Below are 17,731 nucleotides of genomic sequence, written 5' to 3'. Positions count from 1 at the left end.
CAGTAAAATAAATCTTTAAAATTATTAGTCTGAGTTACTCTTTAATTTTATGAGCTGTCTGTGGGTTCTTACAGTAATTTCTTTAAGAAGTATAAAATGTAAGAAATTAGTAATACACGATTCTGAATCTATGTTCTTCAATAGTTTAGCTTAGATTAATAGAATTATGTTAATTTGAATATTATTTTGTGTGCCTGCTACAGAGTGTGAATCAAGAACTAAGGAAAGACGAAAAACAAAGCTGGAGGCATCACAATTCTCAACTTCAAGTCATATTATAAACCTGTAGTAATCAAAACAGTATGGTACTGGCACACAGACAAATAGATCAATAGAAAAGAATAGAAAACACAGAAATAAACCCACAACTATATGGCCAATTAATCTTCAACAGAGCAGGACAGAACATCAAATGGAAACAAGACAGTCACCTCAGCAAATGGCGTTTGGAAAACTGAACCACTTTCTTACACCATATATAAAACTAAATTCAAAAATGTATGAAAGACCTAAATGTGAGACATGAAACCATCAAAATCCTAGAAGAGAACACAGGCAGTAACCTCTTTAACATGGCCCTAGCAACTTCTTTCTAGATAGGTGTCCTGAAGCAAGGGAAACAAAAGCAAAAATAAACTACTGGGACTTCACCAAAATGAAAAGCCTCTGCACAGTGATGGGAGCAATCAACAGAACTAAAAGGTAACCTACAGAATGGCAGAAGATACAATTACTGATACAATTCAACACCTCCCAAAATGAATAATCCAGTTAAAAAATGGGCAGAAGACATGAGTAGACATTTTTTCCAAAGAAGACATTCAGATGGCCAATAGACACATGAAAAGATATTCAATATTACTCATGATCAGGGAAATGCAAATCAAAACTACAATGAGATATGACCTCACACCTGTCAGGATGGCTAAAATCAACAACAAAAGAAACAACAGGTGTTGGCGAGGATGTGGAGAAAGGGGAACCTTCTTACACTGTTGGTGGGAAAACAAATTAGTTCAGACATCTGGAAAAGAGTATGGAGGTTCCTCAAAAATTTAAAAATAGAGCTACCCTACAACCCAGCAATTGCATTACTAGTTATTTACCAAAAGAATTCAAAAATACTCATTCAGAGGGATACACTCACCCCAATTTTTACTGCAGCATTATCTACAATAGTCAAATTATAGAAACAGCTGAAGTGTCCTTCGGCTGATGAATGGATGAAGAAGACGTGGTACATACAGACAAGAGATTAGTCATAAAAAAGAATGAAATCTCATTGGAAACATGGATGGAGCTGAAGAGTATTATGCTAAGCAAAATAAATTCATTAGAGAAAGACAAATACCCTATGATTTCATTCTTATGTGGAATTTAAGAAACAAAGGATGAAAAAAGAGAGAGAGAAACCAACCAAGAGACTCTTAAGTATAGAGAAAAAAACTGATGGTTACTAGAAGGGAGATGGGTGGGGGAATGATTCAAATAGATGATGGGGATTACAGAGTAATCTACATCATGTACAGTGTGTTTGTGTGTGTACTCACAAATGCAAATACCCAGCTCTTCATTATTGATGGATACACTGTTATTTCTAATAAGAGCAAAGTCTACATCTGTCTTATTCACTATTGTATGCCTGAATCACAACACTGCTTAGCCTACAGTAGTTGCTAACTGAGCGAATGAATGAATAGAATGAATAGAATACTGTTACAGTTTTAAATTATTGCTTCCCTTGGCTTCATAATTTGGCATGGGTCTGACTCAGAACTGTTACCAAAGACTTACCTATCCACACAAGGTATAGCAAATATATAAAACAAAACCAACCTTGGTGCTATGAATGTGTAGCCAGATTCTTCAAAATTATCCGGCTTCAGTGTTTCTGAATCTGCAAAGATAACATTACGGGATTAGATAAGCAATCCACAATATGCATCCTGAGTTTCTATGATAGTAGGAAGATAGTAGAATGATAACCTATTAAGGAGGGGGGGTGGGGGAGGGTGGTGGTGAAGTACTTATATCCTAAACTGAAACACATCAATGAATGTAAAGGTTCTCAATACTTCATAATATAATTGCAAAATACATTTTAATTCCATAACACAAATTACACCAGTTATATCAGAAAAACATGCTGTCTTAGAAGTTTCCCATTTACTCACCCTACAGTAACCAATCTTTTATATCAATGTTGCTTCAGAGTCATTTCATTTAAAATGTCAACGTAAATTTTTTATCAATATTATGGTAAAGAAAATGATTTCAATAAACTCATCAATGTCTTTAGTAAATTAGTAACATTTTTCATATTAGATGTAAATTAGTAAGAGGAAGCATACAAACACACAAGTATTTACACCTCAGAAAAAACCTGAATGTGAAATAGGTTGCATATGAAAACACAAGCATATTCTTTCCCCCTTTTTTGCCGCTAAGGTTTGAGCGATCATGGAGGAAAATCTAGCAGATGAGAAGCACAGAGGATAATATCCAATAGGAACGGAAATATCAGTGGATATGTCAAGTGTACTAAACAAAGAAATTGAGCAACAAGAAAATACTTGCCCTTCATTTTGCCCTTTTTTGCTGTGAAAATCCATCAGAAAGAGAAAGCAGGGAAACAAAAAAAAAAAAGAGGGTAAAGCAAAGGGGGTCACAAACAATATTTTATTCAATGACTTCCTTGAATAAAAATATTGTGCATAGATCAAAGGTTTATTTATGTACAGCTGTAGTCTGGGAAAAAAAAAGACATCTTTTGAAGACTGGAAGGTATATCCTGTCAATTACTACTAGAGCATCCTCTCTGTACTGTGGTTATTTCAAGGGTCTAGTTTGCAAAGTGTTTAGCGTGGGTGCAATACCGGTGATGTTACCCTCTATTCAGAAGCATTTACCAAACATCAAAGACCAACTAGTCATCCCATCATTTATCAAGTGAAGTACTAGCTCATGCAAAGTTGCTGGTTGTCAAAAGACCATCATATCTATCTATCAAGTGAAAGTGTAAATATAAAGGTATAAATTAGCATAACGAGGGCGAGGATCGCAGAAAGCAAAAGAGAACTGACAAGGGAATGAAAGAAACAGTAGTTTACTTCAGGTCAGATGTAAAAGGTATATATACACATAATGCTTTTTTACTTATCACAACAGCAAATTTAAATTAGTAGTAGTAAGTGATGTGCAAAGGATATGATGGTCATTTTACTTTACTAAATGTAGTTACCCCAAACAAAGATTAATAAGGACTTTAAATATGCACTAATGTTAATAGTTACTCCACATTCCAAATGATGCTTTAAAAAAATAATTCATTTGAGCTACTGAAGACATTAATTTAGATTATGAGAAGGAAGTTAATTGCCAAGCCAAAGACCAATGCAATTTCATTTATTCAAACAAAGTAGATGTGGAGCACAATATTATTCTTGCCAAATGCAAAAAAAAAAAAAAAAAAAAAAAAAAAAAAAGAAAGAAAGAAAGAAAGAGGGAAAGAAAGAAAAAGAAAAAAGAATAAAAAAAAGATAAAGCCTTATTAGCACAGTGCCATGAGTAGAGACTATGCGATGCGAAACATTTTGCACCAGCTAGCAGACCCTCCAAATGACAGCGACAGAGGACACAGCACGGCAATGATTCTATAAGCACAAAGCAAGGCAGGGTAGGATGGTGGGGATGCCAGTGAGACTGGGTACCTGCTCATATTCTATCCACGTAGAATATTTCTTGTTCCTTGCATGTTTGGAATGGGTTAGAATCATTGCTGTAGATTTGGTAGTAACACCTACTAAAATGTATAGGCCTTGGGCATTCTAAAATCTAGACAGATTTATACATCTGATACTACGAGATAAATAGACTCTGGGGTCGCTTTCATAGTACTTACATCTGGCCTGAGTTATTGTCTCTTCTATTTTGGCTTTTATATAGTAAAAACTGTAGGTTGGTAATACCAAGGCCAAACTGCAATAGAAACAAGAGAAGCATAAACACAAACAAACAACTTAAAAAAAAAAAAAAAAGACACATCCAGTTAATGGAAAATCCAAAGATCTTCCTCATGGGAAAGAAGAGACATATTACTGTGACAGGAAAACGCATTCAGTAAGTAGAGTACTTAATTCGGTCTTGCCATCCAGAGTCATCCAGTTCTCTATCTCGTAGGGAATCAGAAGAGACACCAAGGAAAATAAGCTACTAAATGTGCCCATGAATTCACCGAGAAAGAAATGTGATGTGTACTGTATTTTCAGAAAAGTGTACTGAAATACTTCAAGTGTTGAAAAAGAATATTAAGGTTATGTTTAAAGAAAATAAATATTACACTAACTGCATACCCTTTCATGAAATACGCATTATGTTAGAGTGCTCTGTAGCAAACATCCACCGTTTAACAATCATAAATGGTATTATCATTTTTACTACGCAATGCATAAACCCATCTGAAACATACCCCTTTGAGGGGTGAAATACTGACCATTTAAGACTCTAGTCTTTAGGCAAATTCCCCAGTGTCTGCTGATAAGAAAATTCAGATTAATTCCTAGCACTAAGAAAGGCTGCCTGCTCATCCTATTGGTTCTTCCTACAGAATATAAAAGGGGTCAGAATATTTGCACAGTATGCAGTTTCAAATAACACAACTGCATATGTGTAATTCTTCCACCCCTGAAATGGCTAATATATTTGTGTAAGACATAACTAATGATTACACATCCACATTTACAGTTGCGAATAACCTTTGCTATGCTTTAGTACAGAAGGAAACTTAAGAACTAAGGGTGCAAAAAAATGAAGGTACAGGAAGATTCCCTGACCTAAGTATTTTCACAAAGTGACGCGTGATTAATGTGACCAAGTGACTCATTTAGCACTCATTTTTAATACTTAATCTAAAATTTAGCAATGCACAGGAAAAGGTGTGCATTTCTAGGCTTCTGAGTATTTACATGTACTTGCAGATCTTAAGTCACTAAAGCCGCATGTTTCCCAAGCTTTTGAGAATGTGCAACTATAATCTCATTATCTGCTTTTTTTTTATGGACAGTACAGAAGAGGACAAAATATAAAATTCCAGGTTTTCCTTCTTATGAAAATATATGTTAAAAATACAAAGGGGAAAAAAAGCAAGGGTTTATTTCCTACAATTTATTTTTGCAGTCAAGATAGCAAAATGAGTGGATGCTTGTTACCTCCAATTCCCAAATCTTTCTCCTTCATTAAGTAATTCATAGACTATCCTTATGGGGAAAGGTCAGAGAAATAAAATGTTATGTAGATTTAATGAAAATCTCCCCATTCATTTTATAGGTAACTTCCTTTAAGTGGAGGGAGAGATTAAAATTAAAATAAGCAGTGAAATTAGTCTGAAAGCAAGATGACCTTTCATGATTCACTTGCCATTTATAAAATGTAGAGTAGAATTACTGAGCATTTGAAGATTGTCTCCTACAAATTCCTCTCAAGGGAAATTAGGACATTTTTATTGCTCCATCAGCATTTATTGCTAAGAGAAACTTCTAATTAAAACCGATAACGTTATATCATGTGGCTGCTGCAGTGTCACTCTCTAAGCTTGGGTTACATCTCATGTACCATAAAAATAGTGTTGAAACTCCTGAGGAACACAGGAGAAGTTTTAAAATTGACATATCAAATATACATTTTATTGGCCTGCATGTCTCAGGTTGTTATTAAGAGCTACACCTCATTTTATAGAAAAATAGTTACACTTAATTTATTTCCATCTCAAGGCAATGGTTATTTCTTCAACCCATAGCCGATAAGATCTTTACCAACATTTTGAGTCAATGATGTTGTCATATGCAGTGTTTGCTGTCTCCCTCCATATAAAATCAACAGACCAAGGCTGCTTTATTTTCTACTAGGGATTAAAACCTAATAAAGCCAGCAGCCACCAGGTGGATGATAGAGCCCACGCAATATTTTTGTGACTCACATAAACATGGTTAACAGAGTTAAGTGGAATGTAACGTACTTTTCAGCTCAATCATTTGTCTCTATGAAACTAAATTCATCATTAAAAAAAAACAGCATTCTATTAGAATCATTACTTACTATATTTCAAACTGTAATACCTAAATTACAACAAAGCTTAAGAAGGCATAAATCACTACATGAAATTTGGTACTTCATTCAGTAAATCAAAACATGCCAATTTCCCCCTCCCCCTCTTTATATAGATGTTATATTTTGTTCTCCATCGTTGTTTGTGAATTTATTTGTACAGCGATTCAAGAGAAGCACTTATAATGAAAATAGACCGAATCTGGCCCAAAGACGTAGATTTGGGCAGCAAATGTTTGGAAAACATGACAAAGTGGGAAAGGTGGGGCCAGAGAACAGTGACTCCATGAGGAGGGTGGTGAGAGGCATGACAGGCAGGCTCTCTGGGATAGAAACATGAGGTGAGAATATCTGCCTTGGAAGTCCAGATTTAAGTTGGAGTAAAACGGGAAGAGAATAAATGTTTGTGAACAAGGAGCAACATACTCAGAATTGGGGTATCAATCTGGCCACGTTTGGTCCCATCACGGTCTGTGGGAGGGTAAGGGTATGCATGTAGGGGGCATTTGTGAGACTGTTACAAACACATTTAAACAAATTATAATGACTAAAATACTCTCAAAGTATAATTATGACTGCCATCATTGTTGACTCATTGTCAGGGTTAAAGAGATCAAGTTTTTCTAACTTAAAATTTGTTCGTGTAAGAAAAAAGGAAGAGAGCACACTCCCACACAGTGAAGAGGAGATAAACTGAAGGATCAGGTGCTAAAAAAATCATCTATCTCAATGCTATCAGAGTGTGCTCCACAGACCTGGCTCATTTGCAAACTATTCCCAGCTCAGGACCAGTTAAGTAGAGAAATTGAGAGTAAACATTTAGAAAACTTTTCAGTAATTTGACAGACTAATTTTATGTCTGTAAAATCTATTAATAAAAACTTCAAGCTTGAATTTTAAAACCTTCTTAAAAGTTGACTTAGTAAATAATTTTTGTTTTGTTCTACATAAGTGTGGGTATGTCAAAAATAGCATCAGAAACAGTGATCTATGTGACTGTACAGTGAGCCAGGAATTGAAATCTTATAGGACTGAGAGGAAGATGATCTAAGATTCAGAGAGAGGGATTTTAGGGAAGAGGAAGAGAGAATGAGTACAAGGAAATATCCATAACAACCTCAGGATTATGAGCCTGTAGGATGTAGGACCACAGGGAAAGCCATGACCTCAGAGAAGAGTTACACCAAGAAAGCGAAGGAAATGCTCAGCGAGTGAAGAATGGAGAATTTTCAAGACACTACAGGGTATTAGTCTGTCCGATTTTCCAACGCTCAGTCCATTGGTGTGATCAGGATATTACAGACTTGTCACTAGGGAAGGTAAATTACCAACTGAGCATTTTATATCAGATCATACTATGAGGTGGTTTTATTTTTAGGTTAATTTGCAAAAGGTAAGTAATGTAAACTAACTGAATTTAAATGAGGAAATCAGCGGAAGTGATGACTACAAATGACTAGGGCATTTTTGTCCACATGTATTATTGCTAACAGCAATATATACAAATAAATCAAATAGATTTATATCACATATGTGTTCATTTCCAAATTTTATATTCCTAGCTTTTTTCCATCTTTTCCACTTTGAAAAATCAGAAGCTCTAATTTTAATACATTTCTGCATTGGAAAAAATAACTTTTCTGCTTTAATTACAATGAAAATGGTTTATGAAAATGCAAGGACTTAATATTCATCTATTATGAAAATTGCTACTAAAAATAGGTGAAAGACACAGAACTGAATACTCTGGTATACGATACATATTTAAATCCAGTTAATTACCTGTAATCTGTGCCATTCACAGGAGTCCATGTATATGTCCTGTTCCCTTTGTCAATGTATCTCTAGAAAAAAAGTTTGATATGGTTGTTATCACCTTATAAATTCTATGTGAGTTCATATAAAAAGCAGAACGCTAAAATCTATTTATAAATACTATGGTCATTCCAAACCTTCCTTCACAAACGTCTGCTCTAGTCTACATTTATTTGTTCTGTTATGGGTGTGTGTGTGTGTGTGTGTGTGTGTAAAGCAAAATTTTAGCACAAACATAAACATCTGCATCATAACTTTTAAAGTCTTTTTAGTGCAAAATATTAGTAATTCATGCTGAATTATAAACGTCAAAACATTGGAAACATTTTCTAAAATACAATTTTAATAATAAAATAGGACTAGGATATGTTAAAGAAGCCTCAGACATTTCCATACTAGACAGCATTTATAAGAAACTGGTAATATCAGGACAGCAATGTACTGTTTGTACATCCAAATGTATGATTAGGATATTATCATTCTTATTAAGCCATTATTACAGTATTTAGCATAAGAGACGAAATACTTAGTACCACTGAAGGTTAGAAAAAAAATGAAATCCACCAGGGAAAGAAAGTACAGAGCAAAATAACTTGATGGATATAGAATCGTTCATAGGTCACTATGGAATACTAGTAAAGAAATTATCATTCTTTCTTCCATTAGGTATAGTGATGGCTATTATGCATCTTTACATTTGTTTCAGTTATCTCCAGCTTTATTATCCTCATCAGAACAGTAATATTCACTGAAATGTTACTTGGTGTTCGGCAATACACTAATCACTTTAAAATCACTGTCGAATTTAACTGACCGCTGGACTAAATACTATTATTTTCTATAATTTATTGATGAAATGAAAGTATCTAAGTCTTAAAACTTAATTTGGGAGAATAAAGTAAATGTATAATGCCAGATTCATTTTGTAACAACCATTCATGTTGTCTCCATACATCAAATATTCCTATGATTTACTGTATGTGTGTAGAGGACAGAGGCAGGAATAACAGGAATTATGAGGTTTTTAGACTAGTAAAATTCTTATAAAAAAAGAATGTTCACATATTTCATATTACTCATAAAAAATATGGCAAAAAATATGGCAAACCGGGAAAATATCAAGGTGACTCAAAACAAACAAAATTAATGTATAACTTGAGGATAGAATGTGTAGGTCAAAGAGTTCTCGTTGGCAGAACAACATGGAAAAGTTGGCACAATTGTTGAATGGTTTACATCTTTCCTCGAGGAGTAAGCGGGTCACGAGTATGGCTAAAGTCTAAGTAAAGAGAATCGACATTTCAACAATGACTGCAATCGATATATACGTCCTCCTGTCTTCTAGTACTGGGGACTCCTAACGGTATTAAGTGAGAAAAGCCACCTGCTAATGAATGATCCCATTTGGATCCTAGCTCCACCCTAGACAAAGATCTGCTGAGGAATTCAAGAAATGTATACATTTAAAAAGGATAACAATGTGAGGAAAAGGATGTAAGTTATATACATACACTTAAATTTCCAGGCTCCAAAGCCTCTGGATTGCATATATTTTTTAAATACTCAAATATGTGAATGTCTGTGTATTTACTCCACATGTGACTGATAATGGATAGACACACTGCTCATATACATAGTTCCTCCACATCAGTATCAAACAATATGAGTTTATTACTTATTTGTACCAGTGATTTATAGGTGTAGTTGGGTTATCTCTTGATTTAGTTTCAGATTTAAATGCAAGGCAATCATAAAGTGCATAAATAGTGATGGAAGATACACACACACACACACACAAAAGTAAATCATTAAAACACCAAACAAAATAATATATGGAACCCAACAATTAGAAGATCTGCATGTAGAAATCATATAACACAGCTATTACATATTTTTTTCAATTCTGCATGATGAAATGGCTAAGAACATGGCACAACATTAAATTGTGTTCTATTTCCTAAGATGATAAAAAATGGAGACATGAAATATAATTTTCAAAAATATATTGTTACTAATGTAAAACATCAAGAAACTTAAAGCAACATGCTTTAGAAAAATTAAAAAGAGTTAAAAATATTATTAAAAATACTCTTCCAGCGAAGACCTTAAAAAATGTTTACTTGAGACATCTCTGTTTTATAAATACTGCTTTAATACAAAAGATAAGCTACCAATATAATTATGTAAATATACGTTTTGTTTAATAAGCCTGACTTAATCCTTACCTCATCTTGAGATTTAACCAGAGTTCTGAATGTTTTTTCTCCACTTTCTCCATCGATCATTTTATTTCGAATCTAAGGGAAGATGAAAGAATCACTTTATTGCACGTATTCAAGTGACTACCATAATATGACTATTAAAGTATCGATATTTCAAGGTTTATACCTTATTTTACAAGAGACTGAATAAAAATAGGCTGGTTGTACCAGTAGTTGTAGTTTTCTCTGGGAATATTCTTTTAAAAAGTTACCACATTCTTTTAAGTTACCACGTTACAGTCATTTTACATATTTTAAAATAATAAAGGTATCCTTAATTATCTTCAGCCACCCCTTAATTTTTAAAATACAACTAATGAAAGAATAGTCGATTACTTTATGAGACTGACTGTGAGATGTAATAGGTTAAATAATATTAAAGTCACTCAGCGGCATCAGAGTCCCATGCTGAGGGGACCATGCTCTTTATTATTACATGATCCTGTTCTATCACCTGAAAACACTTTATTACAAACATTCATTAATCACCTAAGACATCCCAGCACTATGTCTTGGTCTTGGGTAATAATAACGAATAATTACATTCTATTGTTCTACAGTGAGGGAGTCAATGTGTAAAACGCGTAAAGCAAGTGCCTATTAAAACACACCACGACAAATTCTCAAAGAAATATGGTGGCCTTTGCATAGATGAGAGGAGAAGTTAATCCATATAAAAGAATCTTAAAAATCTTTGCTCTGAAGCGCAAAAGCCGGATCCAAATGCTGGTCCTGCTACTTACTGGCTGATTAATGAGACAAGCTGTTTAACCTCTCTGGACCTAAAATCTATCCTCAGTTCAACAAATAAAGATAATATAATAATAGCATCTATTTCAAAGGCTGTTGAGAATCCATGACTGACACATATTATGTACTTAATAAATATTATTATTAGTTATCCTTATTATTAAGGAAGACCCTCTCAGAGGAAATGGCATGCAGTTTTAGTTTTGAAATAAAATAGAAATGTTTCTGGCTTAAGTATACAAAGACAAACATGGCTGCTTTGCCCTTCACATTGCTCACTGGGTGGCTGGATGGTTAGATTCCCTCCAACTTTTCTTTTAGCTCTGTAGCAATGTCCTCCATCTCTGCAATGTTTATTGCAATTTGTAAGTTCTATTTGTATTGAAATACTTAAAATACCTCTAACTATGGGATAACAAAGAAAGAAACCAATGTCACACCCAACTAAAAATACTCATTCCTTTTCATATGATCATTTGCATAAGAGAGCCCACCCCTAGAAATTTTAAAGACAAACAACATTCACCATTGTGTGGACAGGATCTAGGAGAGAAGATAACACAATGACGCGGCTCAACAGATACTGTGGAATGAATGAACCCCAGGATCTGACCTGATCAGGCACACACTCACCTCCACCTTAATGTCATTCTCTAACTCTGCATCAAGGAAATCCAAAGTTACTGGCTCCTGAGATTTGGGGTTCTACAGAGAAAATAATAATAATTAAGCATATATGACATTGAAAACTGATGTTGTATGTAAACAGTTCAATGTATATTCAAACACAAAAATAATTACATACAAGTTACTTACCTAAGGTGTATTAAACGGCTGACAAAACAGTTATACAAAGATATATTGTTTTGCATACATGTATTTTAAGATAATAATAGAGTAGGGGCTTGAGCTTCAGTGAAGCAAGAAAATTTTAATTTGCCACCAACTGAAGACAGTCTCATTTCGAGTGGTATGTTAGATACTACATTTATAATTACAAGTTCCATGTGAATATGACAATCAAAGATCTACTTGAAACTTTCTTCCTTTAAATAGGATGGGAAAGGAACAAAATGAAGCCACGTGGATAACATACTTGGCAATAAAACAAAGGTAACATCTAAGTGATATATGTTTCTTTACTTGTGTTCTATAAAAAGTAAGAAATGAGGGAAAATGTTTTAAAAACTAACTTTGAATTTGCTAAGTAAAACTATTCTAAACATACTCTTCTTAAGATGCATAAAGATGCAAGTTTGCTTTATATATTTGAATCTTAGAAATTTTACATTTGAATTTAATAAATTAAGTAAATTTTATAAGATAAAATACGTGGTCAAGTCATAAGGACTTTAATAAAGATTACCTATTGTAATTAAAATCTAACTAGAATATTAATCCTTGGGTTCACTAGATATGGTTTTCGCTTTAATGTCTCCTACTGCTTCTTCTTGCTCGTGTGAATAAGTAAAATTAACTGTGGAATAAGGCATACTCTTTATTTCTATAACTATGTCAAATAAAACTGTTAGCTTGGCAAGTTTACCTCATATGACATTTAAAAATTTTCTCAATCATAAAATGAAGACTTATTTAGCTATTTGATAAAAAAAATACACTGATTATTTTATAACAATGCTAAGAATGTAACGTGCCATATTAGATTATCAACATTTGTTCGAATAATCAAATCATAATAGGTGTTGATAATTTTACAACTAAATGATTTTAGAAACTGGATTTTTAATTTGGACTAAAATAAATACCACCAAAATGTGATAATTAATTAGATAGAAGTAATAAATATAAATTATGCTGTATTAGTGCAAGGTCACTGGAATTTTAGTGATTTCAGATTCACAGGCTCTTCCAAAATACATTCAGATTATCACTACTTTATTTATTTTTTATTTTTTTGGACCATCAATTGAACGAGATTATCACTATTTTAATTAAACACTGTTTGGACTGACTACCCAAAATAATAACAATAATTCAAATAAATAAACACTAACTTCAATGCTGAATGACATTATATATGGCATGCATTTATTTTATAATTATGACAAAAATGCTTTCTTTCAAGATATAACTCCATTTAAATGATGACAGTTTATGATTCCTATGGGTTTTGATGAATGGATACTCTTAAAGGCAAATTAAAACAATAATCTCAACTGTGTCTCATGCTTTTATTTAAAAAATATACACTGCTCATGAGCTTGATGTCTGGAATCAGAAGATTCTAGAATATTACAAATGACTATTAGACTGCTTAATAGGTGATAATACTGACCATTGTTTACATAGCAATATATTGCCTCAGAAGCAAATATTCATTTGAAATGTAACATAATTCATAAAGATAAAATAAAAATCAATATTGAAAATAATTTTAATCCTTTGTTTAAAAAAATGAACCAAGAATGTCACTAATAAAAGGATACTCTAAATTGGACAATATAATTCAGAATTGCTTCTTTAAAGTTCCCTGAAATAAATCCTCTTCACACAAACACCATAACAGCATTAAAAATTTAACATACTCACTGCAAAACAAAGTCAACATAATCAAAATGATAAAATATAAACATAAATAAGAATATTATCTTACATGCAATGGATAATGCATAGCATGACCAGACCCAAACAGCATGCATGGCGGAGGCATTATCGGGAAGAATTGGCAATATGAAGATCATGTCCCAATCCAACATATAAAGACACAGAGAAGAAAATGAAATCGTAAAAGCAAAATGTCAATGCAAAACTTGTACTTTTTAAATGGCAATCTAGCTGACCATTTTTAAAAGACCCATCATAGGCACAATGATTGAAAAATTCAAAAGCATAAATTTATAATAAAAAAGCACCAAGTGAACTTTGAGAACTGGAATCCAGTCCCTTCATTCCTAATGCTTTTGTTTGATATTTTAAATATATAACACTTTTCATGTGTAAAATTTTAGTATCAGCTGACATAAAGACAACAACATTTGTAGAACTAAAAGGCAGAATGCCTTTAAACAGATTTTAAATAGAAATAATTAGTGCTTAGGATGATTAAAAATATTACGTAGTTCAAAAAATATTCCTAAAATTCTAAAGTCTTGTATGGTTGCTAGTTTGCCATTTGAGGTTTCCTTAGAAAGAAAGTAAAAATAAAACAAACCATTTTTCAGGTTGTTTATTTTCAAATTATATTATAACATTTACATGCAACATTTGAAAGTACTGTAAAATGAAAATTTGCTAGGATACACATGAATGCAAAAAGTATAATTTAAGATAATACACAAAAAGAAGCATGCAAGGAGAGTAACAGGAGACAATTTAATAAATCAAGAAAAGACACTAATTTCATTTTAACCTCTACAGGAGTCATAAAAGATATGAAGACTGATGCAACAACATGAAGTTCAGATTGCACAGAGTTCTAGAGCTAGAAGAAAATTGAAGCTTCTTTTAATCCAGTGGCTCTGCAACTTTAGAACAACCTGGAAAGCTTGAAATACTATTTATTAATTTGGGTCCCATCCCTGGTCACATTAGTTCAGAATTTTCAGGAGATGGAGCTGTAGATCAATATATATATTTAATTTCCTAGGGGAATATATCACGTAGGTTAAAAAACAATTATTCAGGGGCGCCTGGGTGGCTCAGTCGGTTGGGCGTCCGACTTAGGCTCAAGTCATGATCTCACAGCTCATGGGATCGAGCCCCGCATAGGGCTCTGTGCTGACAGCTCGGAGCCTGGAACCTGCTTCAGATTCTGTGTCTCCCTTTCTCTCTCTGCCCCTCTCCTGCTAATGCTCAGGCTCTCTCTCTCTCTCTCAAAAATAAATAAACATTAAAAAAATTAAAAAACAACAACAACCATTATTCAATCCTCCTACTTTTCCAATGAAGAAGTTAAAGTAAAATGAGGTTGAATGGGGTAAAATAGTTTAATAATATCTTCTCAATATCATACTACCTGTCCATAATAATGCCACTAACTTTTTTTAGAGCAATGATAGGATTACATATAAAACGTTAAATCATACTGAAATTCCTTCGGAATTCTGAAATTCTGTAACTGTAACAATCCTCATACTGTACTGTACTAAACTGTAGGAAGTATCCTCTCTACTGATTATTTTTAATGTAATTATAGAAATATGCACACATAAAGTAACATTTAAATTTTGTTGACAAAAGCGAAAAGATTTTGCAATGAACTTGTCAGGCAATAACAATTTACAATATTTATTTGCAATTCTGGGCATTTTTAATTAGCTTAAGGGAAGTTTCTCTAACCTCTAATCCTAAGACACACTTTAGAAATTCAAAGAAATTTTGGCCTGCAATGTATGGTTTACAGAAACTATCACACCAGAACTGTCTTTTTATTTCCACTTTGAAGTTAATTTTACAAGCACTTGTTAGGAAAACATGGATGGGACACTAATTTCACAATTTTAATAACAAATTTACTTTTAGAAGCCATCTCATTATAGTTGTTCTGATTAACGACATTACATAATTTGCTAGCAATCTTAAGTTAGCAAATGCATACCCCCTGCCATCATTAATAATGCTTTTGCTCCAGTTTGAGAAACGATGCTCATCTCCAACTCATGCTCTGGAAGCTTGATGTCAGGAAAGGCAGAATTAATCAGATGCTTTAGGAAGAGAAGCTTAATCTCAACTCTGATTTAGCGTATTTGAAGCCACTGCTAACTTCATTCACAGTTACCTGAACATTGGGTCTCCTTTTTCTTAAATTAATTGTTGGTATACCTACACCAATAGGCTGAAGCAACAGAAAGGTGGTAATTCATCATGCTACATTTCAACACAGGTAAGGCTTCTATCCTACAATCAATTTTGATCAGATATTTCCTTGATCAGCAGCAGGTATCACAGAGTTCATGACATGTCAACAAATAAAATGAATGTTTCAAAATACTGGTGGTGTATAAAAAATGTTATGCTAGTAAAAGTATTCAAAAAATTGTTTAGGAGCATATTTTAGTATCTTCCTTTTTTCCTAAAAAAGTACATATTTGGAAAGTGAGGAAAGTATTCTGTCTCAGACAACTTTAATGCTGATTCAAAAAAAAAATCCTGCAGATTTTAGAATTTACATGATTCAAATGTGTTAAAATATAATTATTATAAGACATTGAGAAGTGTCAACATTAAACCCTTAAAATTTGTGGCTTTGTTTTCTGAAGTGTTACCAAATGTTGTATCTGTGGAACTAAAGGAGAATTTAATCCTAACACTGTAGATTTATTTTAAATGTTGACTTCTAAAGTGTGGATTATGCACAACTTCCTATACAATAAATATTTATTAAGATTGACCCAAATAAAGTATCTTAGAAGTGTACCCATCTGGTTATTTTTATGAAACAAAAAGTAAGAAATGTAAAATGCATTTTGGAATAAAGCAGGATACATAATCCAGTACTTGTCAAATGTGGTCATGGTGGAGACATGAGGAGATTAGCAATGATTGCTTAGGAAATTAGATATGTAAAAGGTTTATAACTACTTTATTTCCTGAGATTCTAGCCTTTTTGAAGGATACTCATACTGACTTCTACAAACTACAAAATTGTACTGAAATAACTTAAGATTATAATTTCAGGAAGAAAACACAAGGCATTCAACAAAGAATACTTGCAATAACACTAGACTATGACCTTATTTAAAAAAAAGGGGGGGGAAATTATGGAACAGCATTATCTTCCTTTATTTCTACTGGTAAATTTCTGATGAAAGCACTGAGAATAATTTTGTTAGTATACTAGTGGTTACCATATCTGTCCTTTGTACTTGTCAATTTCTAAAACAAACAAGATGTCTTATACTCTATCATCCTTTTATGCAGTTCTTTGGTCTACCTGCAAAGCATGCACCATCACCCACAAAACACAAATAATGTTTAATCTAATGATGAGAATTCACAAGCATATTTAATTCACAAGCATAAATTTCAGAGAAAAGAACACATCAATCGTTCAAACGTATTTTAATGGTTTTGTAAAATAGTATTTTCTAAATATCTTTGTTGCACACTTGCTTCTAATAATTTCCTATGTAAAAATATGAAAAGTTAACATAGTCCTAAAAAAAAAAAAAATCACCTGGGCTGTAATAATGCTTTCTATAGAATTTATATTTTTGTTGTAATTATATGAGTGTTAGTAAATTATTCCAAATCTGAGGCAAATAGATGTTAACATCAAATAGTAGTAAAATTTTTCTATGTAAATAGTGGTTATCAGAAGAATGTATAAAAGGGGGAAAACCTTTTTCAAATTATTGCCTTTAAATGATAGATTTATATACAATGTATGTACATTATTCTCATTATTCTTCTTTATTATTTTGTCTGTGATATATTTTACTTCCTTTTGGAGAAGGGGTTAAGAGCTACAATCATAAAAATGGGGATCCTTCACACCTTTCAACACATTACATTATTACTGCTTTTAAATCACTTCAGTTGTGGGAATGTAAATTAAAATATATTGGATATACAAAAACCAAACAATGGCATTGCAAATTTTTAAAAAAATCTTAAAAATATTTAAAAAGATACAAATTTTCAACTGTGACAAAATCATAGAATATTAGGCTAATCATAAATAACTCTATTAAGAGGAACTTAACAGGACATATTTATAAAGGCCTGTGATAGACTAATGATAATGGGGAGAAATGTCTATACCATTTTTATAATAAAATAACCACTTTAAATATAGTGCAGAATGAGAGGCAGCTACATTTGATTACCTAATATTTAGATCA

The 17,731-nt window shown here is 32.7% G+C and overlaps 1 protein-coding gene across 8 annotated transcripts in view; it reads right to left on the bottom strand.

Moving 5' to 3' along the window:
• The window catches only part of CACNA2D1 (calcium voltage-gated channel auxiliary subunit alpha2delta 1), a 487,283-nt gene that overhangs the window by 43,084 nt on the left and 426,468 nt on the right, over nt 1-17,731 (bottom strand). For 2 of the 8 annotated variants that reach the window (XM_027071753.2, XM_027071760.2), the window contains exons 19-25: nt 15,667-15,723; nt 11,562-11,633; nt 10,143-10,214; nt 7,885-7,946; nt 3,902-3,978; nt 2,578-2,598; nt 1,837-1,897 (exon numbers count right to left, since the gene is read on the bottom strand). In XM_027071753.2, coding sequence (XP_026927554.1) covers nt 1,837-1,897; nt 2,578-2,598; nt 3,902-3,978; nt 7,885-7,946; nt 10,143-10,214; nt 11,562-11,633; nt 15,667-15,723 — 422 coding nt within the window. The remainder of the gene's footprint in view (nt 1-1,836; nt 1,898-2,577; nt 2,599-3,901; nt 3,979-7,884; nt 7,947-10,142; nt 10,215-11,561; nt 11,634-15,666; nt 15,724-17,731) is intronic. The other 6 variants (XM_053218537.1, XM_027071754.2, XM_027071755.2 and 3 more) reach the window with 6 other exon arrangements.

The sequence above is a fragment of the Acinonyx jubatus genome, chromosome A2 (genome assembly GCF_027475565.1).
Source record: "Acinonyx jubatus isolate Ajub_Pintada_27869175 chromosome A2, VMU_Ajub_asm_v1.0, whole genome shotgun sequence".
NCBI lineage: Eukaryota > Metazoa > Chordata > Mammalia > Carnivora > Felidae > Acinonyx > Acinonyx jubatus.
Note: the sequence above shows the minus strand (reverse complement) of the source record. Positions and strands in the feature narration are given on the sequence as shown.